This window comes from Leucoraja erinacea, chromosome 14 (genome assembly GCF_028641065.1).
Source record: "Leucoraja erinacea ecotype New England chromosome 14, Leri_hhj_1, whole genome shotgun sequence".
Taxonomy (NCBI): Eukaryota; Metazoa; Chordata; class Chondrichthyes; order Rajiformes; family Rajidae; genus Leucoraja; species Leucoraja erinaceus.
In genome coordinates, this window is record NC_073390.1 from 22,365,638 (window position 1) to 22,392,646 (window position 27,009).

The 27,009-nt window shown below is 44.3% G+C and overlaps 1 protein-coding gene across 1 annotated transcript in view; it reads right to left on the reverse strand.

Moving 5' to 3' along the window:
- Positions 1-649: 649 nt before the first annotated feature.
- dhx36 (DEAH (Asp-Glu-Ala-His) box polypeptide 36) overlaps positions 650-27,009 on the reverse strand; it is a 69,739-nt gene continuing 43,379 nt past the window's right edge. The window contains 11 exon segments of the mRNA XM_055645766.1: positions 650-4,638; positions 7,818-7,970; positions 9,416-9,536; positions 10,517-10,607; positions 11,392-11,491; positions 17,019-17,102; positions 18,239-18,325; positions 19,805-19,978; positions 20,991-21,089; positions 21,632-21,749; positions 23,502-23,645. Coding sequence (XP_055501741.1) covers positions 4,465-4,638; positions 7,818-7,970; positions 9,416-9,536; positions 10,517-10,607; positions 11,392-11,491; positions 17,019-17,102; positions 18,239-18,325; positions 19,805-19,978; positions 20,991-21,089; positions 21,632-21,749; positions 23,502-23,645 — 1,345 coding nt within the window. The 3' untranslated portion in view covers positions 650-4,464.

Below are 27,009 nucleotides of genomic sequence, written 5' to 3' on the forward strand. Positions count from 1 at the left end.
TGAACGCCACAAATTTCCCCCAGCATGTAGCAGTGTGGTAGAATTTCGAGGGAGTTTAGTTTTGTTTTCAGTTTAGAGGTACAGCGTGAAAACAGGCCCTTCAGCCCACTGAATCCACGCCGACCAGCGATCCCTGCTCACTAACACTATCCTGGGTTACACAAAACTGTCTTGGTAGTCCACAGGTCCTGTTTCCGTGCTGCATCTCTCGATTACTGATCTGTTGATTTACAACTGGCTACAGATTTATCTTTAGTGCTCTAACTTGTGAACTTTCGCTTTTGTAGTACCACAACAGAATCCAGCAACAAAATGCTTCCCTTACGGGCTTTCTGTTTACCAGCTAAGGAAAAAGAAAAAGGGGAAATAATTTCTCGATTAGTAAAGGGTGTCAACTGGTCCGAGGAGAAGGCAGGAGAGAAGGAAAAATAGATCAGTCATGATCGAATGGTGGAATAGATCGATGGGCCAAATGGCCCAACTCTGCTCCTCTGTCTTATGGTCTGAAGAATTATTTGGGCATTTGGTTATATGAATGCAGGAAAACAAAAGTCAGGACTGACATTTCACTACTCAAGACACCCAACAATTCCTTAAACATTTGAGATATAACAGTAAATTGTTGGCAGACAAAGATCAAAAGAAAATTTGGGTACAGCAAGGATTTTAATGAAAGGGAAAAGTACATATGCACGCATTACGTAAAAAAACCTCAGCTCTTGCATCTTATAAACTTATCACAGAAATAAATACTATTTGTAAAACAGAGGAACATTCAAGCCAGAACTTCTACGAAACTACAAAAAAAATTATCCACTTACCAGGAATGGTCATGGTGACAGTACAAGAAGGCATTGGACATTTTGACACCAGCAGTCATTTGCATTTCATTTATCCCGATATCTCAGGTTGACAGATTAACCATTACAAGCAGTAACCTCAAATTTCCCACTTAGTCACCCTGCGCTTCACTAATGCTGCTTCCTTTCCTTGCTCGTCCTCATACAAGGTGACAAGGGTGGTCTTGAACCTTTCTACTCAATATCCAGCATTTCTCTTCAAGTTCAACCACCGACTGTCTGCCAGAACAACCACTATGCTGCCGCTGTTTCACCATTCATCGATGGGCCACGACTAGCTGGTGACTGAAGTGTTCTAAATGTCTGGATAACATCCCAAAGGAAAACCTTTGGTTATCAGTCCAGATCTTGGTACTTTGAAAGATGGGCTTCCAACATCACCCAATGATTTGGACGAGGAGATGATTCCAAAGCTCGGTGTATCGATTCAAGCTCCTGCTTGGAGTAGATAAATAACTGACATTCATTATACTTTGACTAACCATTTGCTCAGGGGTTGATAGTGTGACGGATTTGGTCATTTTTCATTTACAGCAGCCGGCTTTTGAGCTGCACATTTGTTACTTTCGTTTAGTTTAGAGGTACAGTGCAGAATCAGGCCACCGATTCAACCAGTGATCACCCCGTACACTAGCACTATCCTATACATTAGGGATAATTTACTATTTTACCAAAGCCAATTAACCTTACAAACCTGTACGTCTTTGGAATGGGGGAGGAAACCAGAGCACCGGGAGAAAACCCACGCGGCCACGGGGAAAACTTGCAAACTCCGTACAGACAGCACCCGTAGTTGTTATTGAACCCAGGTCACTGTAAGGGAGCAACTCCCCCACTGCCCTGCCCAAGTTACGCCCAAAGGTGCCGCACTTCGTAGACTGCCTACATGGTTTGGTGATGCTGGGTGAAAACAGGTAATACAGAGATGCAATTGCATCCTAAACAGGGTCCTTATCAGCCCTTAATCAGGCTTGAAAAACCACCACAGAGCAACCAATCGATTTAGCTCAACATATCCACTTAGAGGAAGTTCTTAAATGACAGTTCATTTATAAGAATCATCCAATTTTCCAGAAACAATCCCAAATACTTGAATCGCTTTATCTTGTAAAAGTTATCAGCATTAGGGATTGTACGACAGCCAATTTGTACATAGAGGTTCCGCCAAAGTGCACTGAGTTGTTCGGAAATTTTGTGGATGCAAGGAACGGCAGATGCTGGTTGACACAAAAAAACCACAAGTGCTGCAGTAACTGGGCAGGTTGGGCAGCATCTCTGGAGGACATGGATAGGCGATACTTCAGGTCTGAAGAAGTGTGCGACCCGAATCATTGCTGATCCACATTCTCCCGAGGTGCTGCCTGACCCGCTGATGTACTTTCCAGCACTTTGTAAAATGACTTGTGTTCTTGGTTCACTGCTGCTGGGGTTGTTGTTTTGCCAGAGCACCAGAACTCTGCTCGCCTTAGGTTTCCAAAATGGCCGCAAGCGAGGGAACATGTCTTCTCGAACACATCTACTAGCAACTCCAATCCGTAACCCTCACATTATACAGCAGGCTAAGACCTCATGCCTCAATATCATGACAATGTCTGTGCGTTAGGCCCCAAGAGGGCTGATCGTCAAGCCCAGGGTCTATACCATACCAACCGCAGCAACTGGTCTGCTCAAATGCCACAAGACAAAGTGCTAATGGGTAGTAGAGGCATACTCGTGCAATATTGGCACACTGACACACTAGGTACAGTCACGATCTTGACTGGACAGTATGTCTGCAGTCAATGGCAACAGAAGGCAATTTTAAGACATAAAACTAACCTCTCCACATCCCAATCCAAGCAACAACAAAAAAATGGACTTAAAATTCAAGTTAAATTGCAAAATTACACAAGACTGTGTCATGCCCACTACGATTACAATTTAATCATATTTTACGATATCAAGGAAACAGTCAGGGACAAGAGATGTAAACTGTCATCGGTGAGGGGGGGGGAGGGGGGGGGGGAATACAAGGAGCTGCAGATGCAAGAATTTTAAACAAAAACACTGTTGGAGGAACTCAGTGGACCGATTTGAAGATGGATCCTGACCTGAAACAGCGTCTTTCCATTCCCTCTACAGATGCTGCCTGACCCACTGAATGCCTCCAGCACTGTGTTTTACATCAGAAGGGAATGTGGGACAAAGGCAGTCTCAGAATCAGAGCTGGTCTTTCAAGAGGGAAATATGCAGTGTTTGGAACCCTTCTCTACAGACTTGCACTGATCCTACAATTGGTATTCAGTGGATTATGAACAACCAAATGTATGAGGGATAAGGGACAAGGGTGGGTAGATGTGGATCACAGATCAGCCATTATATGGTGAATGGTAAAACAAATTTGAGGGGTTAAATAGGCTACGTCTAATTCCAACAATTGAGGGTCACCAATTTGAAATGGAGCCCATTCGTACTAGGTAGGTTAATGTGATAAAGCATGGAGGAAGGTCGTTTGGGCCTTCGATGACCATCAAATATGTAATTAAATGATACCCTACACCGATCCCATATTTCATTATTTACTTGCACCACATGTCCATCAACTCCCCCCAGATTTAGGTGGCAACTTTAACCTTTGTTCACCAGGCAGCTGATGAGACCGAACAAATGTTGGCTTAAATTAACCCTTGCCGCACACCAATCATACTAAAGTCAAACATGATGGAGTGTAAAACCATCCATCCACTCCCTTCAGGTTAACCAGCTAAATAGGTTAAAAAATACCCCATCACCGCAGTGTCTGCCATTGGTGGAGTACAGATATTATAGAAGAGAGAGATCCCACAGAGGACTTTCCCCAATAGTACACGGGTGGTTGCTGGAGACAATGGAGGCAATCCTTGCATGTGAGATATTGCACTGGAAGCATCATGCCCAATGCATTACAGTGTCTATTAAGGGTGGGGAGGAAAAAAGTACCGGCCGCCATGTTTTTCATGCAATAACTTGCTGTGATAAATAAACCAGAGGAATCAAGTCTGCTGAACCATTTCTGTATTATCTAATCTCACAAAAATGTATGTGGAAATGAAAGAACAATGGAGATACAGATGGTCCAACATTAACTAACCTGCCGACATCTGTACAAATGGGTTAATGTCCTGGGTTTATGATTTTTGGTCAGGGCCCCTACATGAGCCCACACACTACTAAGCCTTGCCTTGGTTTCGATGTTGTTAGAGCCACTAGTTTTATTCTAAAGGTGAAGACTAACCGGTGGGATGGGGAATGCTTTCAGACTCTGATTGGAATGGAAAAGCTCTGCACCTTCTCTACATATTCAGACACAATTAGTGAAGAGATCTACCGCTCTACCTTCTCACCTAACCTCCCGAATCTCAAAATGCCCTAACCTCTACTCGAAGGCAATTACACTTCTTAACACACCAGGCATTTTATTCTATGCATTCTGGCCGTCGCAGTCTCCAGGGGATATTTTTCCAAACATCTTTTCAAGATAGCCAACAAAAAGGGGTTAATGACACAAAACATCTCAGCACTTGCGAGATATGAAACACTGTTTCAGGATCAGCCTCTCCAGCATCCATTCGCAGGGATCACAGCTTCAGTAGCTCTGGAATCGAGGCGTGTAGTTCTTTGCGCTTGCGCTATCTTGCGTGGTTATCAAGTCTATGATCGCTGACAGGACAGCACAGTCTTTCGAGCGGTTGTTCCAATCCACAGGACGGGGCTTCTTTATCTTCTCTTGTAAAAGGGCATCAAGTTCCTTTTTCAAGTCCTATAACGAGAGGCAGACTTCACTGTGAGTACAGAGCACGGGTCTCACAACCCAAGGCTACAACAGCCCAGTCACTTAATCCCGGCCCTTCCCTCCTCTCCCCACTCCCATCAAGCAAGAGGTACAGAAGTGTGAAAATGCAATCCTCCAGATCCAGGTACAAGTTCTACCCAGCTGTTATCAGGCAACCGAACCGGCCTTTCACCAACTAGAGGGCAGTCCTGACCCTACAATCTACCTCATTGAAGACCCTCGGACTATCTTTAATCGGACTTTACTGGGCATTATCTTGCACTAAACGTCATTCCCTTCATCGTGTATCTGTACACTGTGGATGGCTTGATTGTAATCATGTCAGATTCAGATTCAGATTCAATTTTAATTGTCATTGTCAGTGTACAGTACAGAGACAACGAAATGCATTTAGCATCTCCCTTGAAGAGCGACATAGCAAACGATTTGAATAAATAATAATAAGTGTCCGGGGGGGGGGGGGGGGTGGTGATTGGCAGTCACCGAGGTACGTTGTTCATGTGTAGTCTTTCCGCTGACTGGATAGCACGCAACAAAAAAGCTTTTCGCTGTACCTTGGTACACGTGACTATAACAAATTAAATTAACATCTTGGTTAATCCTTCAATTAATTTAGGTTAATCAAATTAGAACTCGTATTGAGGTGCAGGAAATGATCTCTGGAACCCCAACAGTAAATTATAAATATGAACTATGTTAATTAGAAACATAGAAACGTAGAAAATAGGTGCAGGAGTAGGCCATTCGGCCCTTTGAGCCAGTATCGCCATTCAATATGATCATGGCTGATCATCTAAAATCAGTACCCCGTTCCTGCTTTTTCCCCATATCCCTTGATTCCGTTAGCCCTAAGAGCTAAATCTAACTCTCTCTTGAAAACATGCAGTGAATTGGCCTCCACTGCCTTCTGTGGCAGAGAATTCCACGGATTCACAACACTCTGGGAGAAAAGGTTTTCCTCATTTCAGTCTTAAATGGCCTACCCCTTATTCTTAAACTGTGACCCCTGGGTCTGGACTTCCCCAACATGGGGAACATTTTTCCTGCATCTAGCCTGTTCAATCCCTTAAGAATTTTATATGTTAATCGTTAATATATATATTGTAAATATCTGGTGTCCTAGCACTGAGCCTTGTGGCACCCCACTAGTCACTGCCTGCCATTCTGAAAATGACCTGTTAATTCCTACTCTTTGCTTCCTGTCGGTCAAACAGTTGTCTATCCATGTCAATACCCTACCCTCAATACCATGTGCTCTAATGTTGCACACTAATCTCGTGTGGGACCTTGTCAAAGGCTTTTAGAAAGTCCAGATACACCATATCCACTGTCTCTCCTTTGTCCATTCTATTTGCTCCATCCTCAAAAAATTCCAGAAGATTAGTCAGGCATGATTTCCCCTTCATAAATCCATGCTGACTTAAAAAGTGGAGTTACATTAGCTACCCTCCAGTCCACAGGAACTGACCCAGAGTCTATAGAACATTGGAAAATGATCACCAATGCATCCACGATTTCAAGGGCCACTTTCTTAAGTACTCTGGGATGAAGACCATCAGGCCCTGGTGATCTGCCTTCAGTCCTAACAGTTTACCTAACACCATTTCCTGACTAATGTGGATGCCCTTCAGTTCCTCCCTCCCACTAGATCCCCAGTCCCCTAGTATTTCTGGGAGATTGCTTGTGTCTTCCTTAGTGAAGACAGAACTGAAGTACTTGTTTAACTGGTCTGCCATTTCTTTGTTTCCCATTATAAATTCACCTGTTTCTGACTGTAAGGGACCTACATTTGTCCACTAACCTTTTCCTCTTCACATATACAAAGAAGCTTTTACAATTAGTTTTTATATTCCCCGCAAGCTTTCTTTCATGCTCCTTTTTCCGCCTCTTAATTAAACCCTTTGTCCTCCTCTGTTGAATTCTAAATTTCTCCCAGTCCACCGGTTTGCTGCTTCCTCTGGCCAATTTATATGCCTCTTCCTTGGATTTAACACGATCCTTCATTTTCCTCGTTAGCAACGGTTGAGCCGCCTTCGCCGTTTTATTTTTTCGCCAGACAGGGATGAACAATTTTTGTAGTTTGTCCATGCGATCCTTAAATCTTTGCCATTGCATATTCACCATCAACCCTTTAAGTGCCATTTACCAGCCTATCCCAGCCATTTCCCGTCTCATACCATCAAAGTCTCCTTTCTTTTTCAGGACTAATTTTAGGACATTAGTCTCTGAATTAACCATGACACTCTCCATCCTAATGCTGAATTCCACCATATTATGGTCACAGTTGCCCAAGGGGCTTTACACAACAGGATCACTAACTAATCCTTCCTCTTTACACAATACCCAGTCTAAGATAGCCTGCCCTCCAGTTGGTTCTTCTACATATTGGCTTAGAAAACAATCCCGTATACATTCCAGGAAAACATCCTCTTCAGCGTTGTTACCAATTTGGTTGGCCCAATCTATATGTAGATTAAAATCACCCATAATAACTGCTGTACCTTTTCCCCCTAATTTCCTGTTTAATGCTATCCCCAACCTCCCTACTGCCATTTGGTGGTCTGTATACAATTCCAACAAGCGTTTTCTGCTCTTGGCTATTTTGCAGTTCTCCTCCCCATACAGATTCTACAGCTTTCAAGCTCATGTCTCTCCTTACTATTGCATTAATCTACTCTTTAACCAGCAATGCGACCCCACCTCATCTTCCTTTCTGCCTATGCTTCCTGAATATTGAGTCCCCCTGCATATTGAGCTCCCAGACTTGGTCACCCTGGAATCATGTCTCCGTAATCCCAACTATATCATATCCACTAACTACTAACTGCACATTCAATTCATCCACCTTTTTACAAATGCTCCTCTCATTAAGTCACAAAGCTTTCAGCTTTGTTTTTCTTTTCTCCCTTCTACTTCTGTCCTCCATTTACGACCCTCTGTCTTCTTGCATTGGTTCCCATCCCCAAACATGACCTTTCCTCCACTCTCTTTCCCATTAACTGCACGCATACACTTCCACGTTGTTGACCCCCCCCCTCCACCCTCCCCCACATGAGCACAATTCTTAACACTTCAAGACCTACAACATTAATGAACAATCTACCTTGGTTTGAACTACAATCCATTGGCAATACTTTTTTTTTTACCTTTACTAAATGGGCTATTCGGGATGGTGACTGGAATACAATCCACTCATCGACAGCAATGGTTTCTTGGTCCTGCTCTTTCTTTATCGAGATATCACCTCCAAAGAAGAGGAGAGAGTACGGGGACACCTCAGTGCAATCATACAGGTAGATCTGTAAGGCAATCAAAACACCAAGCAAGTCAGCAATAACCATATAACAATTACAGCACGGAAACAGGCCATCTCGACCCTTCTAGTCCGTGCCGAACACGTATTCTCCCCTAGTCCCATACACCTGCGTTCAGACCATAACCCTCCATTCCTTTCCCGTCCATATAACTATCCATTTTATTTTTAAATGATAAAAACGAACCTGCCTCCAGCACCTTCAATGGAAGCTCATTCCACACAGCCACCCCTCTCTGAGTAAAGAAGTTCCCCCTCATTTTACCCCTAAACTTCTGTCACTTAATTCTCAAGTCATGTCCCCTTGTTTGAATCTTCCCTACTCTCAGTGAGAAAAGCTTATCCACGTCAACTCTGTCTATCCCTCTCATCATTTTAAAGACCTCTATCAAGTCCCCCCCTTAACCTTCTGCGCTCCAAAGAATAAAGCCCTAACTTGTTCAACCTTTCTCTGTAACTTAGTTGCTGAAACCCAGGCAACATTCTAGTAAATCTCCTCTGTACTCTTTCTATTTTGTTGACATCCTTCCTATAGCTAGGCGACCAAAATTGTACACCATACTCCAGAATTGGCCTCACCAATGCCTTGTACAATTTTAACATTACATCCCAACTTCTATACTCAATGCTCTGATTTATAAAGGCCAGCACACCAAAAACTTTCTTTACCACCCTATCTACATGAGATTCCACTTTCAGGGAACTGTGCAGTTATTCCCAGATCCCTCTGTTCACCTGCATTCTTCAATTCCCTACCATTTACCATGTACGTCCTATTTTGATTTGTCCTGCCAAGATGTAGCACCTCACACTTATCAGCATTAAACTCCATCTGCCATCTTTCAGCCCACTCTTCCAACTGGCATAAATCTCTCTGTAACTCGTGGAACTCCATCGAATGGGTGCCTGGAATGTGCCGCCAGGTGTGGTGGGTGAAGGCGGATATGAAAGTGGCGTTCAAGAACCTTTTAGATTGACACCTGGATGTTCTGGGAATAGAGCATTATGTATCACATGCAGGCAGGGTTTAGTTTAATTTGGCATCATGGTTGGGCAAAGACATTGTGGGCTGAAGGGCCTGATCATGTGCTGCAGTGCTCTAGAACACAGAACAGTACAGCACAGGAAGGTCCATGCTGAACATGATGCCAAGATAAACTAATCTCCTTGATCTGGTCCTGTGCTGTACTGTTCTATGTGACCAAAGGTAGCAGAAACATCGGCGGCTACAGGTAGCAAGCTGGGCAGGTAACAATACTTATACGCATCTTACACACCAATGACTCTCACACACACACATTCACACTGCCTGTACGCATCGTATACACCAATGATCCTCACACGGCTTGTACGCATCTTACACAACAATGACTATCAAACCAATACTCACTGTATGCATCTTACACACAGATGCCTCACACCAGTACTCACACTGCTTGTACGCATCTTCAGGTGGTAGATGAGCCAGCTGTGCTGGAAATCCCCTTCCTCCGCATTCACCGACTTTGGATGAATGTTCACTCGGCCATCAGACTTGGTGAAGACCTTTGCCCTGTAAGCGACCACGACAAGACCATGAGAGTGCAGCCGTGGAGACGGCGAGATCCCACCAGAAACAAGGACACAGAGACCTCTGCCATTGAGGAAATCTCTACTGAAGTATCGTGAGCCATATTGTTCTCATTGCAATCTATATTTAAACCCTAGACCAAGGTTACACGGGCAAGAGGCTATCCATTGAAAATCAGCACTTGTATCTTTCTTTCCTGCAATTTAGTTTAGAGGTACACAATGAACACACTGACCATTAATCTGCCGCTCATATTAAATTCTGTAATTTGCCTCCACGGATGCTGTTTGTCCCACTGAGTTCCTCCAATGGATTGTTTTTTAATAACCAAACTGGCCTGGGAGAGAAATCTGGAGTGAGTGAGTGTGTGTGTGTGTGTGTGTGTGTGTGTGTGTGTGTGTGTGTGTGTGTGTGTGTGTGTGTGTGTGTGTGTGTGTGTGTGTGTGTGTGTGTGTGTGTGTGTGTGTGTGTGTGTGTGTGTGTGTGTGTGTGTGTGTGTGTGTGTGTGTGTGTACACGCATTTGTTTGTTTGCTTAATGGAAAGAAGCATGTTCACAAGCATGCACAGAAGCCCATGAAAATAATCTCAAGGACAGTAAATAAACATGCGCAAATCAAAAAGGCCACAGTGGGCAGCACAGTGGCGCAGCGGTGTTGCTGCCCTACAATGCCAGAGACCAGGTTCGATTCTTACTACGGATGCTGTATGCACGGAGTTGGTACGTTCTCCCTATGAGAATACGTTTTACCTGGGTGCTCCGGTTTCCTCCCACAAACCCAAAGAAGCGCTGGTTTGTAGGTTAAATGACCGCTGTAAATTGCAAATTGTCCCTAATGTGTAGGATAGATGTAACGTACGGGCGATCACTGATCGGCAGGAACACAGTGGACCAAAGGGCCTGTTTCCACACTATCGCTAAAACTAAACTAAGCCAAATTAATAGAAAATAAAATTCTCTCACATTTTCCGCTTCTTGCTGAAACTCGGCCGGATTTTTGCCACCTTGGGATACAAGCCCGCACAGACCACAGCTTTAATCAGCTTCTCGTTGTCTGTCAAAATAAAACATATATTCATGTGAAAGGAGGAGAGGGCAGAGAGACAGGAGAGGAGAATCACAGGCAATAGGCAACAACCCCCACCACTCCTCCCCTGTGGCCCACCTGGACTCACACCCACGTCTCTCCTCCACCTACATTTCTTCAACTGGCCTCACAACTACTCAATCCTGTTGTCTCGCAACTTCTGTCCTTTCATCTCTGGCCTCTGTACAACCATCTGCCGACCAACCACCCTCCCCCTTGCCTGTGTTCACTCAAGACAGACAAAATGCTGGAGTAACTCCAGGTCAGGTAGCATCTGGAGAAAAGGAATAGGTGGCATTTTGGGACGAGACCCTTCATCAGACAAAACATCTCGGCTCGAAACGTCACCTATTCCTTTTCTCCAGAGATGCTGCCTGATCCGGAGTTACTTCAGCAGTTTGTGTCTATCTTTGGTGTAAACCAGCATCTGCAGTTCCTTCCTACACACATAACCTATCACTCGACTGGCTTTGTCCTGTCTCTCTTCTCTTCCAGCTTTTTCCCTCCAGTCTGAAGAGGGGTCCCAACCCGAAACGCCACCTATACATGCCCTCCAGAGATACTGCCTGACTCGCTGAGTTACTTTAGCACTCTGTGTCTTTTTTTGTAAGCCAGCATCTGCAGTTTCTTGCATCCTTGTTGCAGACATAGTGTGGAAACAGGCCCTTCGGCCCACCTTGCCCACACCGACCAGATTCAACATCCTTTGATCCCTGCTGACATTTTGACGGAGGCTCCTGACGTTCGTTACCTGAGTTTATGTTGGCCTTGGGTTCTTTGGGATTCCTGCTGCTTACAAAGCCAGCTACCAGCAGGTGTTCAGCAAACTGCCCTTTCATGTTGTGAAGCATCTATGTGGATGCAATAAACCACAGGTTAAGGTCAATCACCACTTCAATTCATTTCAGAATACTTTTCAATTCATTTCAGAATCACAATTTTCCAATGGTGAACTCGCCCACAATACTGACAACCTACAATCTTCATTTTGTCTCTTTTGCCTTACAGCGCCAGAGACCCAGGTTCGATCCTGACTGCGGGTGCAGTCTGTAAAGATGACAAACTTTGACATTTTTACTGCCACTATCATTGATAATTAGGCTGCAGAAAAGATTAACAAGGATGTTGCTAGAACTGATTGGTTGCATTGTAAGGAGAGACTGAACAGGCTGGGGGCTATTTTCTTTGGATTAAAAGAGGCTGAAGGGTGACCTTTAAGAGGTTCATCAAATCATGAGGTGCTTTGTGCAAAGTAGATGATCACAGTCTTTTTCCCAGGGTAGAAGAGTCTAAAACTAGAGTGACACGGTGGCGCAGTGGTAGAGTAGGCCTTACAGGCCCTGAAATGAAGCAGGGTAGTGGCAATATAATATGCTTCTCTCTCCCCCACCACAATCAGTCTGAGGAAGGGTGTTGACCCACATCAGCTACCCTTGTTATCCAGGCGTGCTGCCTGACCTGCTGAGTTACTCTAGCGCCTGTACTGACCGGCATTTAATAGTAAGATTAAACGAGTACTTACCAGTACGAAGTTTGATCTGTATTTTATGAGGAGTTACGATGAGGGATTACGTGAAGAACCCACCCAGCGCGCAGGCGCGGCATACTTCCAAGCAGCGGTGTGGAATCACAGATAGACACAAGTTGAAGTAAAGATAGTAAAGACCAATGAGACATCAGTCCGAGTTTGATCTATACAATGAGGGTGGGAGCGGAGGGCACGTAATCCCTCATCGTAACTCCTCATAAAATACAGATCAAACTTCGTACTGGTAAGTACTCGTTTAATCTTACTATTTTACTTCGGAGTCACGTGAGTGACTACGTGAAGACTTCAAAGGTCTGTGATTTCAAACCGTGTAACAGTTATATCACTCACTGCCGAAAGATCATCGAGGGAGGAAGTGGTATCTAAAGACCAACAAGTTTGTTTAGTTTTAAAAACACAAATGTTTATTAACTACAACAAAAATAGCTCCCCTGGGCTTTTAAATTATAAGTTTGCGGTTTCTAAAATTCTTTCCGCAAAGACGTCCTTTTCCATCAGCGGTTTCCTGTAGAATTTTTGGAAAGTCGATTCCCTAGACCATCCCGCTGCTCTGAGGATGTGGTCTAGGGGAACCTGCATCCTATCCGCCGCTGAGGTGGACGCTGCCCTGGTTGAATGGGATTAAAAAACATCTGTGTTAATCCCTGCCATGTTAAGGACCTGTTTCAACCATCTGGATATTGTCTGGCTGGTAACCCGTCCAAAAGGCTTTTTGTGGCTGACCCATAAGGCTTTTTCTCTCCCTCTAAGAGTTTGGGTAGTGTCTAAATAATGATGAAGGTGGGTCACCACACACAGCCTAGGTTCTGGAGGGTATGCCCGGAAGATCAACGGGGAGTTGGATGTACCTGGTCTGCTCTGTTTTACCAACCCCGGCATGGTGAAAGTAATGGTATCTGGGGTGGTCACCATGTGGTTCAGATTTAGCTGATGCAGCGACTGAACCCTTTGAGCTGAGACAAGCGCCATGAGCATGAGGGTCTCATAAGTGGACTGTTCCAGGCTCAGGGATCCCACCGGAGGCCAACCTCGAAGGTGTGTCAATACTACACTCACATCCCACATATGGGTGTATCTAGGTGTAGGGGGTTTGGTGTTATAGATCCCTTTAAGGAGTTTGATAACCAGAGGGTGGGATCCCACACTATGCTGTCCTATGGGCATAAGGTATGCGGACAGGGCGCTCCGAGCTGTATTGATGGCACTGTAGCTCATCTTTAGGTCATGGTGCAGGTGGGCCAGGAACTCCAGCACATCCGAGATCGAAGCCGTCTTGTAGGATGTCCCTGCTTCCAGACAGTACTGTTCCCATTTCCTGATGTAGGTCAGGTACTGTTTTTTGGAGGAAACTCGCAGGGATGCCGACATGGTGGCGATTGTTCTCTCTGATAACCCCAATCCCCGGTAAGGTCTGTTCAGAATCTGGAAACCAGGAGGTTCAATTTTTGGTGGCATGGATGACTAATGCCAGTTACCGGGTGAGTCAATAATTGGGGGTGGTTATGAAGGACCATAGGTGTCTCTACCACCATGTCGTGGAACATTGGGAACCATGGTTGGGTAGGCCAGTCGGGCACGACCAGAATGCCGGAGGCTGAGTCTGCCTGAATTTTCTGGAGTACCCGACTGATGAGGCAGAAGGGAGGGAAAGCATAGAAAAAGAAATTTCCCCAATCCAGCGTGAAGGCATCTACCGCTGCTGCCTCTGGGTCTGGTTCCCAAGCCACATACATGGGTAGTTGGTGATTTAATCTAGACGCAAACAAATCTATATCTGGCGTACCATATTGCTTGACAATTCTAGCAAATAGTTTTGGGTCCAACATCCATTCGATGTTGTCATTGAATTTTCGTGACCTGGTGTCCGTCACTAAATTTAGCTTGCTTGGTAGATAGGCAGCTGATAGCCAAATATGTCTCTCGACACACCATTGCCAGATTATAGTAGTTAATTTGTCGCATGATACTGATTTTATGCCACCCATGTGCTGGATATAAGATACCGCCGTAGTGTTGTCAATCATAATCCTAACATGCACATGCCGCATATCAGATGTATATGCTTTTAGCCCATAAAAGGCGGCGAGCATTTCCAAGAAGTTAATGCCCAGTGATTGTAGTAGCGATGCCTCTGAGTTAGTCCATCTGCCACCTGTGCTGTCTATGGAGTTAGTAGCTCCCCAGCCTAAAGCACTGGCATCCGTTGTAATGGTTATGTTAGGATTAGTGACGGCGATAGGACTGTAACTGTGCCAAATATTATCGACCCACCACTGAAGTTCTGATTTGGCTTCAGTGGGTAACTCCATTTTGCGGTCATAATGCCCTCTATTAAGACGTAGTGCATGAGTCCTTGCCCTTTGCAAATTTTGATAATGCAAGGGCCCATGTTGGGCAGCCGGGAATGCTGCTACTATGGAGCCAATAACTCTGGCTACGTGCCGTATCCTTGGTTGCGGTGTAGCAATTAAATTGTTACAAGCTTCGATGAGTGAAACTTTTTTATTTCTAGGCAGAGTGACAGTCATATGGATAGTGTCAATAGTGAAGCCTAGGTAATCCATGTTAGTAGTAGGCTCCAATATTGATTTATCTGGGTGTAGGATGAATCCCAAAGTTTCAAGGAGTTGTTTAGTGGCTAAAACTCCTGCGACAGCTAGTTCCCTTGTTCTCCCCAATATGAGAACATCGTCCAGATAGGCCACGACTAAATGTTTTTGTTCTCTCAATTTTTTCATGGCCACTTTGAGAATTTTTGTAAATAATCTGGGAGCTGTCGTTAAACCATTGGGCAAGGCTCTGTACTGCCACAGTTGGCCCATCCAGATAAATTTCAGATATTTGTAATAATCTTTATGAATGGGTACTAAATAGTAAGCATCCTTGATATCTATGCTTGCCATGTAGTATCCCTTGGAGATCAGTTGTCTGGCAGTGACAAATGTCTCCATTTTGAAATGTTGATACTCAACAGACTGATTGAGTGACGTCAAATCAATAATAATGCGACACCCACCATCTTTCTTGGATTTAAGAAAAATATTTGATACAAATTCGTGCGGCTCGTGTGTGGTCATTTCTATGATGCCTTTAGCCACGAGCCTATCTAGTTCAGCTTGTCCTTCTACCTTCTCAAATGCTGAGGGAAGGAATACCCTTTGGGGCATGTGCTGAACTGGAGGTTCTAAGCCTGGTTTGAATTCAATTTTGTATCCACTGATACTGTTGAGTATAAACTTGTTAGTTAAGGAGCACCAAACATGCTTGAAGAACCTCAAACGTCCTCCTGTTAATACAGCACCCATTGTCTGTGTATGTTGGCAGGAACCAGACCCACCTACCTCCATGTTTATTTGTGGGGCCGTTTTCGGTAGGTTTGGCCCAAGGTTGTCCGTGTTGGTGCTGCGGTGGGGCGGCGCATCTTCCCACGGCTCCGCCCTGGGCCCCGCTCTAAAAAAGAGCTCTGGGGGTAGTGGGAGGCGGTCACCAGGCTTTCACCAGCTCGGTACCTGCTGGTGGATGCCGAGGCGTGCTGCCAACTGGGTGTCTTCACCCTGCTCGGTCCTGGCCCTGCCCTCATGAGGCCTACTGGTTTGGCCGCCTCTTCCAACTCCTTCAGTTTTTTGGCCAAATCTGCACCAAATAGCAGCGCCTCTCGTTCGGGCGCTGGAGCTTTGCAGAGGCCTGCATATGTCGGGTTGAGGGCAGGCCTAATGTTGTCCCGCCGTAGGCTATTGAGCTCATAAGTGGTGCTGCACATCAATGCGAGTGCATCCTGCTGGGGTATGGTTAGGTCTTCGTTCCCCATGGACCGAGCAAAGGCGGTGATGGCTGCTGAGTGGAGTTTCAGGACCCGCTGCATCTTTACTTCCTGAGCCCTGATCTGCTGCCCCAGCTGGTTCCATATCTGCCCGTTGACCGTTTTGACCCGCAGCGCCTCGCAATTCTCTGGCGCTGTGTACGTGTCAAGGGCCTGCTGGACGACCTTGTCCTGCAGCGGCTTGTTGGACAGCCTGTTAATGCTGGCCGCCATTCTGGGTGGCAATACCATCCCAGTCGTTGGGGGCGCTGCGTAGCGGCCCACTACACCCAGTAGCTCTTCTTCTAGCACGCCCGGCATACTGATGTTATCCTCCGCCTGCCCTTGGGATAGGCCAGCCCAGTCCTGGCCTCCCTTACTGCCCTCGAACAAAGAGGGTACAGAAGGGTGTGGAGAGGAGGAGGCCAAAGCCCGTCCTCCTGGGAGATGCCTAGCCTGCATCTCCTCATCGATCATTCGCTCTAGGAGCTGCCTCATGCAGCTGATGCGAGCGTCTCCCCGTTTCGGTGGTGGAGAGCGTTCCCGTTCCTCCGATGAATCGGAGGACACCGGCCGGTCGGTTTTGTGAGTAGCCTTCCTCCCTGAGCGGGGCGTCGATATCTGCAGCACAGGGGGCGGCTCGGTGTCGGGTGAGCGGGAGCGTTGAAATGGCTCCTCCGCTACGAGTGGCTGCCGCCCAGCTATGGACCCCTCCTCGGGTGGAGTTGGGCAGGCAGTCCTTCTGGCTGGTCGCTTTCGAGAGGCCATGATTCTCCCTAGAGCGACTCTGTAACACAAAAAAGGCACTTACCTGAGGTCTTGTCTTTATGCTGCAGCTGGAGAGCCTGGCTCCAGCTGCTGCCGCTGTTGCACTGCTGACGTAATGCCGCGCCTGCGCGCTGGGTGGGTTCTTCACGTAGTCACTCACGTGACTCCGAAGTAAAATCTAGGTGTTCAATTTCTGTACCTCAACTCCGTTAACCAGCATCTGCAGTTCCTTATTTCTATATTATTTCAGGAATCCATTTACCTGAAGATTGTTTGGTGAAAGGAAATTCTCCCAGCAGTAATCCCGCTCCGATCTGAATCCCCGTCTTTTAGCTTCTTCCCAGCCCTGGAAATAAAGGCACACATCAAACAAGGCATCACAAGCATTGACTGCATCACCTTCAGAAAACTCCTTAAAGAGGAGGAGTGCTTCAACAGAAACTCGGCTCACCAAGTTTAAATAAGCATACAAAAAGTTAAACTCAAACAGGGATTCAACCCTATGCAGGGAGACAGAGGAAGAGAAAACTAGAAAACAAGGGGGAGCCACATACATAGAAATAGAAAACAGAAAAAAAATACCCCGGGTAAAATAATGCTAAAGAATTGTAAAAATCCTAAAAACTGCTCAAGCAACATCAGTGGAGGGAATGGACAGGGAGGGGAAGAATTGTCTTCAGATTCCCTCCACAGATGCTGCTTGGCCCGCTTTCCAGGTTTCCAGCTTCTTGTATCTTCAATCCTAACTGCTGTACGTCTTAAAGCTTGTCTTCATGGGGTTTACACGTTCTCCCCGTGACTTGCGTGTGTTTTCTCCGAGACCTTCGGTTTCCTCCCACACTCCAAAGATCAAGTTCAAGTTCAAGTGAGTTTATCGTCATTGTCAAAGATGTACAAGGTTGTAAGTTAATTGGCTTGGTATTAATATAAATTGTCCCTAGTGTGTATAGGATAGTGTTAATGTGCAGGGATCACTGCTCAGTAACTCGGTAGGCCGAAGGGCTTGTTTCCACACTGTATCTCTAAACTAAACTAAACATTCATAATAAAAAGTGAATAAATTAAGTGCACAAACAGATGTAAACTCCTTGTGATCTAATTTGGATTATCGAGATGTGACACTGGATGGGAACTGAAGATTCACGCTCGCTGGTTGGCTCGGACGTAGTGGACCAAAAGGCCCGTTTCCGTGCTGTATCTCTTAAGTCTAAGTCTAAAGATACTGAATGACCTGCTGCTCCTAGAATCAGAATCAGAATCAGAATCAATTTATTTGTCATTTGGACCCCTGGAGGTCCAAACGAAATGCCGTTTCTGCAGCCATACATAACACACAAATAGACCCCAGACACAACATAATTACATTTAACATAAACATCCATCACATAACTGTGATGGAGGCCAAATAAACGTATCTCTCCACTGCACTCCAACACAGAGCCTTTAGTGTTCCTACTGCAGCTTATCTGAAGTCATACATACCTTAAACGCGTTAACGACAGTAAGATGGTCGCTGCGGGTTTGCTTGGACAACTCTCGACGTTTTGCATCTGCCACTTTCTCTTTACCCTGCCACCGACACCGAAACAGGAAGGTTAGACAAAAGTCATTTACTTGTCATACAAACAACTTCAAGCCTCCTGACCCAACCAATCTCATTTAAGGAAAGAAGGATCATCCTCAATAAAAAGCAAACTACAAGATCCTATGAAAATAGCTTACGTGACCTTCCCCACTCCAGTTCAATTATATGAACCACACCACACTGCACAAGTAATTTAATGTCTCAAGTGATAAGATATTTGGTCAACAGTTCTTTCTGTTCAATTTCCTGAGAGTAGTATATGAATAAACCCTAGGGAACGAGTAGCTGATCTGAAGGAAACCAAGACAAAATATTCAGAGGTACGAATGCCTTAGTATGGTTACGTGTTTCAGAAACATGTTAGCTCTCCTAGCTTTCTTTCCCCAACCCCAGCAATCAGACAGAAGCAAGGATCCCACCCAAAATGTCACCTATCCATCTTCTACAGGAATCCTGCCTGAGCCACTGAATTCCTCCAGCACTTTGCATCTTTCCTCTGTAAACCAGCATCTGCAGTTCCTTGTTTCTACATGGTAGCCCCATGTCTGCTTCAAGTAGCTTCATAGAAATTCAACGTCCATCCAAGAGCAGGAAGCCATTTGCCTCCTTGAGCCTGTTCCATAGCTCATCTACAACATGGTTGGCAGGACCAGTATTCAATGTGCCTGTCTTAGCTTATTTACTCTAAATGATTTGGCTAAGGATGAAATTTAAGCAGCTTTGGAATTTTCAAATAAGCCCTATTGTCGATAGCTTTTTGAGACAATTCGACTTCAACTTCTATTATCTTTTGTGTGAAGGACCATTTCACCCATAAAGTGCCCATTTACCAAGGTTATATCTCTGAAGAAAGAAGATTAGGAAATAAGAGCAGGAGCAGGAGTGGGCCATTCAAGCCTGCCCCACCATTCAATATGGTCATCGCAGACAGTGGCGCAGTGATAGAGTTGCCTGTCAAAAGTATGTGTGCGCGCATGCACACACATTCATGTCATAAGAGCAGATTTAGGCCATTCAGCCCATCAAATCTACGCCATTGAATCATGGCTGATCTATCTTTCCCTCTCTACCCCATTTTCCTGCCTTCTCCCCATATCCTTTGACCCCTTATCAATCAAGAACACGTCAATCTTCGCTTTAAAAATACCCAAAGACGGTCCCCACCGCAGTCTGTGGCAATAAATTCCACAGATTCACCACCCCCCAGTTTAAAGAAATCCTTCATCTCCTTATTAAAGGTATGTCCTTTTAATCTGAGAATGAATTCAAGCAGTTCATTCGTTCTTGATACGACAACCTTTGTTCTGGACTTCTCCTCCCCTCTAAAAGTACTATCTTTCTATCTAATCATTTAATTAAGCTTAAACACTACAGTGTGATCACTCCTTGATCTTTAACACGTAAGAGCAAGCCAGTCCTGTTTCAGTCTGGCTATCATTCCTGTAATAACTTTGATACTTTACCAATGGGATTACAAATGGATCCTTGAAGCTGAGACTGGCGGCGATGGTGAGGACGGGATCCAAGCAGCACAACAACGCCCCAAACAGGATCATTTTCCCAATGTGGGGTTCAACTGGCAGACGGGCTAAATGGACACCGAGTGCTGTCAGCTCTTCATTCCTGTCCAAGGCGTTCTGAAAAAATTGAAAATAAAATTAACATTTTACAACTTTAAATAAGCCCCACATGATACTGGACAAAGGGGGGGGGGGGGGGTGAGGGAGAAAGTTAATAAAAGCAATCTTTGCTCTACATATCCATAGACTTGCCCATTGGGATCATAATCACCTGCAAATGGGCACAAGAGAGAGGGCATAGCTATAAGGTGAGAGGGACAAAGTTTAAAGATGATGTGGGTGGTAAGATTTTTTTTAACACAGAGGGCCTGGAACGCAGATACGATAGTGGCGTATAATAGACTTTAGGATGGGCATATAGATATGCAGGGAATAGAGGGATGTGGATTATGTGCAGCCAGATAATAGTTGGTCTTGGTTTCATGGTGGGCAAAGATATTGTGGGTCGAAGGGCCTGTTCTTGTCCTAAAATCTTCCATGTTAAAGTTCCAGGTGGATGACTCTACAACTGAAAGGCAAGGGTGTGACTATCGACACTGCTCCATGTCCTCCAGAGATGCTACCTGTCCGGCTGAGTTACTCCAGCACTTTGTGTTTTACTCTCAAACCCAGCATCTGCAGTTCCTTGTGCCACCACTATACTGCTTAATTTCAGTTTTCGAGATACAGCGTGGAAACAGGCCTTTCAGTCCATGGAATCCGTGCCTGCCAGCGATCACCCGTACACTGGTTCCACACCAGAAACAATTTACAGAAACCAATGAACCTACAAACCTGCACGGCTTTGAAATGTGGGATTAAATTGGAGCACACGGAGAGAACCCGTGGTCACAGGGAGTACCTGCAAACTACGTACAGACAGCGCCCATAATGAGATTGAACCTGGGTCTTTAGCACTGTAAGGCAGCAACTCTACCACAGCACCACTATGGTTCCACTGCACTACTTCTGTGCTGTAGCAAGAAACTTCAAAAGGGGGTAAAAAATATTTGTGACAGATCTATACGTGTGCAGTTAGCTGTAGGAGGGGTTGCCAGATGTGATTCATCCTGTCCATTTAATTACTTACCAACTCTTTAAGGTGGGTCACGGACAGATTAATGGCTTCCTTTGATGGAGGCTGCATTGCCTTTCCCAGGAATTCGGCAATTTGACCAAGGTGCAAAATCTACAATGAAAGGAAAAGAGCATTTAACGAATCGTAAACAAAAATGAATGAAAAAAACATATGTTGGTGATTTGAAATAAAAACAGAAAATGCCAGACACTCAGCAGGACAGTCAGCATCTGTGGAAAGAGATACAGATATTCCAGGTACAGGATCCCGTTAAACAACTGGGAAAGAGAGGAAACAGGTAACTTGCATTCCCAAGAAACACAAAGAGCTGAAGTAACGCAGCGGGTCAGCAGCATCTATCTCATCTACTGCATCCACTGTTCTCTGTGTGGACTCCTATATATCGTTAGGAAGGTGGGAAGTGATAAAGGCCAGGACAAATCAGGGTTGGCAACTGATGACTTCAGTCAGGGTGGTTCCCTGCTAGGCCAATTGTTGTCCAGGGAATGTGTGATCTCGCTTGGTGTACTGAGGAGGGTGAGATTAGAGTAGGTAAGTAGAAAATTGGTGAGGTTAGAGTGAATTATATTTTCATTTTGCTGAAAATTAAAAATGAGAAGGTTAATGGTGAAGAAACAGCAATTATCTTTAACCTTGATTTGCAGGCAAAGCTCTTCAAGTGGTGTCCTCATGATTTCAGGTAACTGATAGTCATCTAGAAGGCTCTCTCGCAATCCATTGTACAAGTGGTAACAGGCGCCCGGTTGTACCCTGAAAGACGACAGAGTGATTTTTGTTGTAGTACCGACAAGATGAATGAACATGCAGCATCAGACGCACCTTCACCACTATACAAGGCAAAGTGTATGACACAATGTTTATTGAACTGCCTGGAACAGTAAAAAAAGCCATTTTATGCGCTGTCTGCAACAGCAGCACACTCTACTCAAGGCCATCGAGATGGGATTCAATGCACAGCACGATAAAGCACTGAGATACAAAATAGCATTTCCATTCATTCACATTCCTGTTTAGTTTTCACTGAAGACATTCCTCAATAAAAGACCACAATAGTTCAGCGCAAGGCGCCAGACAGCTTTCAATTTTACGAGTTCCAAGAACGGGAAGTGGTCACAGGGATAATAAAGAAGATGAGCTTTTTAAAAAAATACATAAACCAAGTTGCTGTGGCCTTGAGCATGTTAGCTGAAAAGGTGGAAGCAGATTCAATAGCAATTTTCAAAGGGAGAAATGGAAATTACTTGTGAGAAAAATAAATGGAATTAGGCAAGAAAAGGTCAACGGAGTGGAATTGATTGTAAAGCACACTTAGTGACTCATTTTTTATTGCATATGGTGGGGTATATATGGCATGTCTTATTTTCTTCCATTTCATTATTGATTACATAAAACAAATGACATCATCCAATGAACCCAGAACATAGCTGCTTTTGTATATCGTCGCAGTCTCCAATCATTTTTCTTTCAACCGTTAGCTTTCACAAGCTGATTTAATCTACCGTGATCGATACAACACAGCCCGTTTTATTATGGGCTCACACACCATTGACATATAAATCGACAAACCAGTTAGTCGAAATGCACATTAAATGTATTGAATTACTTTCCAATTTAGTTGTCTTTAATACACATATTCATCACTTGGGATTACACATATAAGTATCCAGTGTTTAGTGTAGAGATATAGTATGGAAACAGGCCCTTCAGTCCATTGAATCCATGCCAACCTGAGAACTCCCTTGACTGTTTTCCTCTGTAACATCTAGCTCAGCTATTCACACAGTAACCCCTTAGTTTAGAGACATAGTATGGAAACAGGCCCTTTGGCCCACCGAGTCTACACTGTCCATCGATCACCCGTTCACACTATCGCATCCACTCCCTATACACAAAGGGGAATTTACAGAAGCCAATTAACCTACAAAAAATGTCATTACACTGGAAAGAATGCAGAGATGATTTACGAGTATGTTGCTAAGACGCGAGGGGCTGAGTTATAGGGGGAGGTTGGGAAGGGTAGGACTTTATTCCTTGGAGCGCAGGACACTGAGGGGTGATGTTATTCTGGTGTGTAAAATCATGAGGGGAATGGGTTGGGGGAATGCAGTGTCTTGCACCCAGGGTAGAGGAATAAAAAACAAGAGGACATTTGTTAAGGTGAGAGGGGAAAGAATCAACATGAGCCTGAGGAACAACCTTTTCACTGAGGGGAGTGGGCATATGGAATGAGCTGCCAGAGGAGGTAATTGACCCATGTCCGAAAGATACTTGGACAGGTACCCGATTAGGAAAAGGTGAGAGGGAAAGGGAAAAACGGGAGCAAATGGAATAGCTTAGACGGGGCATCTTGATCGGCACTGATGAGTTGGGCCGAATGGCCTTTTCCCGTGCTGTATGACTCTATGACTCAAAATGGGATTTAATTCCACATGTATGCACTGAAAGAGTGCATTGATGCAGTAATTTATTTAACACAAGCTGACTTGGAGAAGTCCACTTTACCTTCCAGCTCGACCCTTCCTTTGCTTGGCATTAGCTTTGCTGACCCACTCTGCTGCCATTGTGCTGATGTTGTTTTGGGTGTCGAAGTGAGTCTCTTTTATCTTTCCTCCATCTATCACGTGGACCACATCATCTATGGTGATACTGGAAGACAAAAGTTTTTGACCAATTTTTTACAGTGGGTTTAAAAAAAAAAATCTTGTCGCACCAGTGCTTACATGAAAGATCATAGTGTCACATACTGTATTCAGTGCTCCCGATATGGCCTCCTGTACATCAGAGAGACCAAGAGTAAACCAGGCAACTGTTTGGCCGAACACTTGCGCTTGGCCCGCCAAGGCCTGCTGCATCTCCCACTTGCTAACCATTTTAATTCCTCTTCCCATACTCACCTTTTTGCCTTGGGCATCCTCCATTGCCAGCGTGAAGCTACACACAAACTGGAGAAACAGCACCTCGTATTCCGCTTAGATATCTTACAACCCAAAGGCATGAACATTTCCTACCTCTAGTTTCTTCACCTCTACTTTCAGTCTGAAGGGTTCTGACCTGAAACATCACCAATTCTTTTTCTCCAGAGATGCTGCCTGACCCCTGAGTTACTCCAGTACATTGTGTCTGTCTTCGGTATGAACATTGAAATCTCCAATTTTAAATAACCAACTAACAAACACCCCTTCCCTTTTTTCCCCCCTCTCTTCCCTGTGCCTCACCTGGATGCACACCCATTTCTCGTTCAAAAAAAGACACAAAGTGCTAGAGTAACTCAGCGAGACAGGCAGCATCTCTTGAGAACTTGGATAGGTGATGCTTTGGGTGGGACTCCAACACTTTGGGTCTATTTGTGAGCCAGCATCCACAGTACCTGTGTCAACATTTCTCTGATAACCCTGCAGATATACAGGTTTGTTGAAGGTTAAAAGGGAATCCATTTGTGTTTTAGAACTAGAAAATACCCTTTATCTGACACAATTGCATTCCTTCAAACCGTGATGTGGTTGTGTGTGTCCTAAACACAAGTGCAATTATAGGGTAGATGGATAGGCAATCGGGGAGAAAAGAATTGATCAGATTTGGATGTGTTGTTCCATTCTTGATTAACTTGATTTGTTACACAATCATTTTACAATCCATGAGAGGTTTTGTCATAGCGATTCCAACCTATCAATGTTCATATAAAATATAAAACACTTTCCACATGCCTGTAAATGAGATTCATTTACCAATCTCGATTCTTCCCTGTATCTGGGCAGGCAACACATGGGAACGATTCACCAAAATCACAGTGATAATATTTTATACTGACACAGCCTCAATGGGTTTTGGGAGCCAGATTTTCAGGTTTAGAGCACCCTTTGATCAAAGGGATTTCTGTCATCACTGAATGCCCAAATTGAAATGGTCACACTGCCCTACAGCAAAGGTAAACGTCAATCAGAACAACAATCTAGGCGTACAAAATTTAGGTTGAGATTTGTTATTGTTACGTGTATCGAGGTACGGTGAAAAGTTTTGTTTTGCATGCTATCAGATCAGATAATACTACACATAAGTGCAATCGTCAAACTCAAGTACATTAGATTGATCAATAGGGATACCTCGAGATACAGAGTACAGAATATGGTTCTCAACATTGTAGCGTAACAGTTCCATAGACACAGTCCAATGTCCACAATGGGGTAGAGGTGAATTGGACACCACCCTAGCTTATGGAAGAACCATTCAGATGGTTGAAACCAGAGGGGAAGAAGCTGTTCCCGAGTCTGGTAGGATCCAGCAATGGAGTGTTACCTTATAGGTGGTTGCTGGCAGGTCTGTTACCCTGAAAGAATCTGTACCCTGAGATACTTTGTTTTATGTGCTAACTAAACAGATCAGATATACTATACATAAATACAATAGAGTCAAACTCAATTACAATAGGTAGAGCAAAGGGAAAGATAGTGCAGAATATACACTCCATAATGTTTGGGACAAAGACCCATCATTTATTTATTTGCATCTGTACTCCACAAGTTGAGATTTGGAAAAGAAAAAAAAATCACATGTGGTTAAAGTGCACAATGTCAGATTTTATAAAAGGGTATTTTTATACATTTTGGTTTCACCATGTAGAAATGACATCTGTGTTTACACATAGTCCCCCCTTTTCAGGGCAAGGAAGACCTCCACAGCTGATGACAGAAGAATTCTCTCTGTAATAAAGAAAAAACACCAAACACCTGTCCGACAGATCAGAAACACTCCTCAGGAGTCGGGCGTGGATTTGTCAATGGCCACTGTCCACAGAAGACTTCATGAACAGAAATACAGAGGCTCCACTGCAAGATGCAAACCACTGGTTAGCTACATAAATAGGATGGCAAGGTTACAGTTTACCAAGAAGTACTTAAGAGCAACCACAGTTCTGGAAAAAAGGTCTTGTGGACAGAAGACAAGAAGATTAACATATCAGAGTGATGGCAAGAGCAAAGTATGAAGGAGAGAAGGAACTGCCCAAGATCCAAAGCAAACCACGTCATCTGTGTACTGGCTCACTTAGCTTCATTGATGATACAACTGCTGATGTTAGTAGCATAATGAATTCTGAAGTGTATAGACACATACAATCTGCTCATACTACCGGCGGTTCATTCTACAGCAAGACAATGATCCCAAACATACTGCTAAATCAACAAAGGAGCTTGTCAAAGCTAAAAAATGGTAAATTCTTGAGTGGCCATGTCAATTGCCCGATCTGAACCCAATTGAGCTGCCTTTTATATGCTGAAGAGAAAACTGAAGGGGACTAGCCCCCAAAACAAGCATAAGCTAAAGTGGCTCCAATACAGGCCTGGCAGAGCATCACCAGAGAAGACACCCAGCAACCTGTAATGTCCATGAATCGCAGACTTCAAGCAATCATTACATGCAAAATATATGCAACAAAATACTAAACAAGACTGCTTTCCTTTACATGACATTGCTGTGTCCCAAACATTATGGTGCCCTGAAATGGGGGGGGGGGGGGACTATGTATAAACACTGCTATAATTTCTACATGGTGAAACCAAAATGTATAAAAATGCCCTTTAATAAAATCTGACATGGTGCACTTTAACCACATGTATTTTTTTCTATTACAAATCTCAATTTGTGGAGCACAGAGGCAAATAAATACATGATGGGTCTTTGTCCCAAACATTATGGAGGGCACTGTAGCTCACGAACAAAGGGGAAGACAGAATACGTCAGTTCTCAAGCATTTGCTTTAAATGACCATGAAACTACATAGCTATTAAGAGAATTGAAATACCACTGATGGCTTGTTTATAATGACATTATAAAGCTACAAAGGCTTAAATATGAGAAGATGCAGTTTTTATGCTGTCTTATTTACAGATTTTAAGAGTCTGCTGGCTGATGTTATAAGCAGCTGTCGAGTAGCAATCAATAAACGACAGTTCTACTCACATCCTAGGATGGCAGTCACCTGCAAATGAAATGATTTATTGTATCTGGTTTTAAA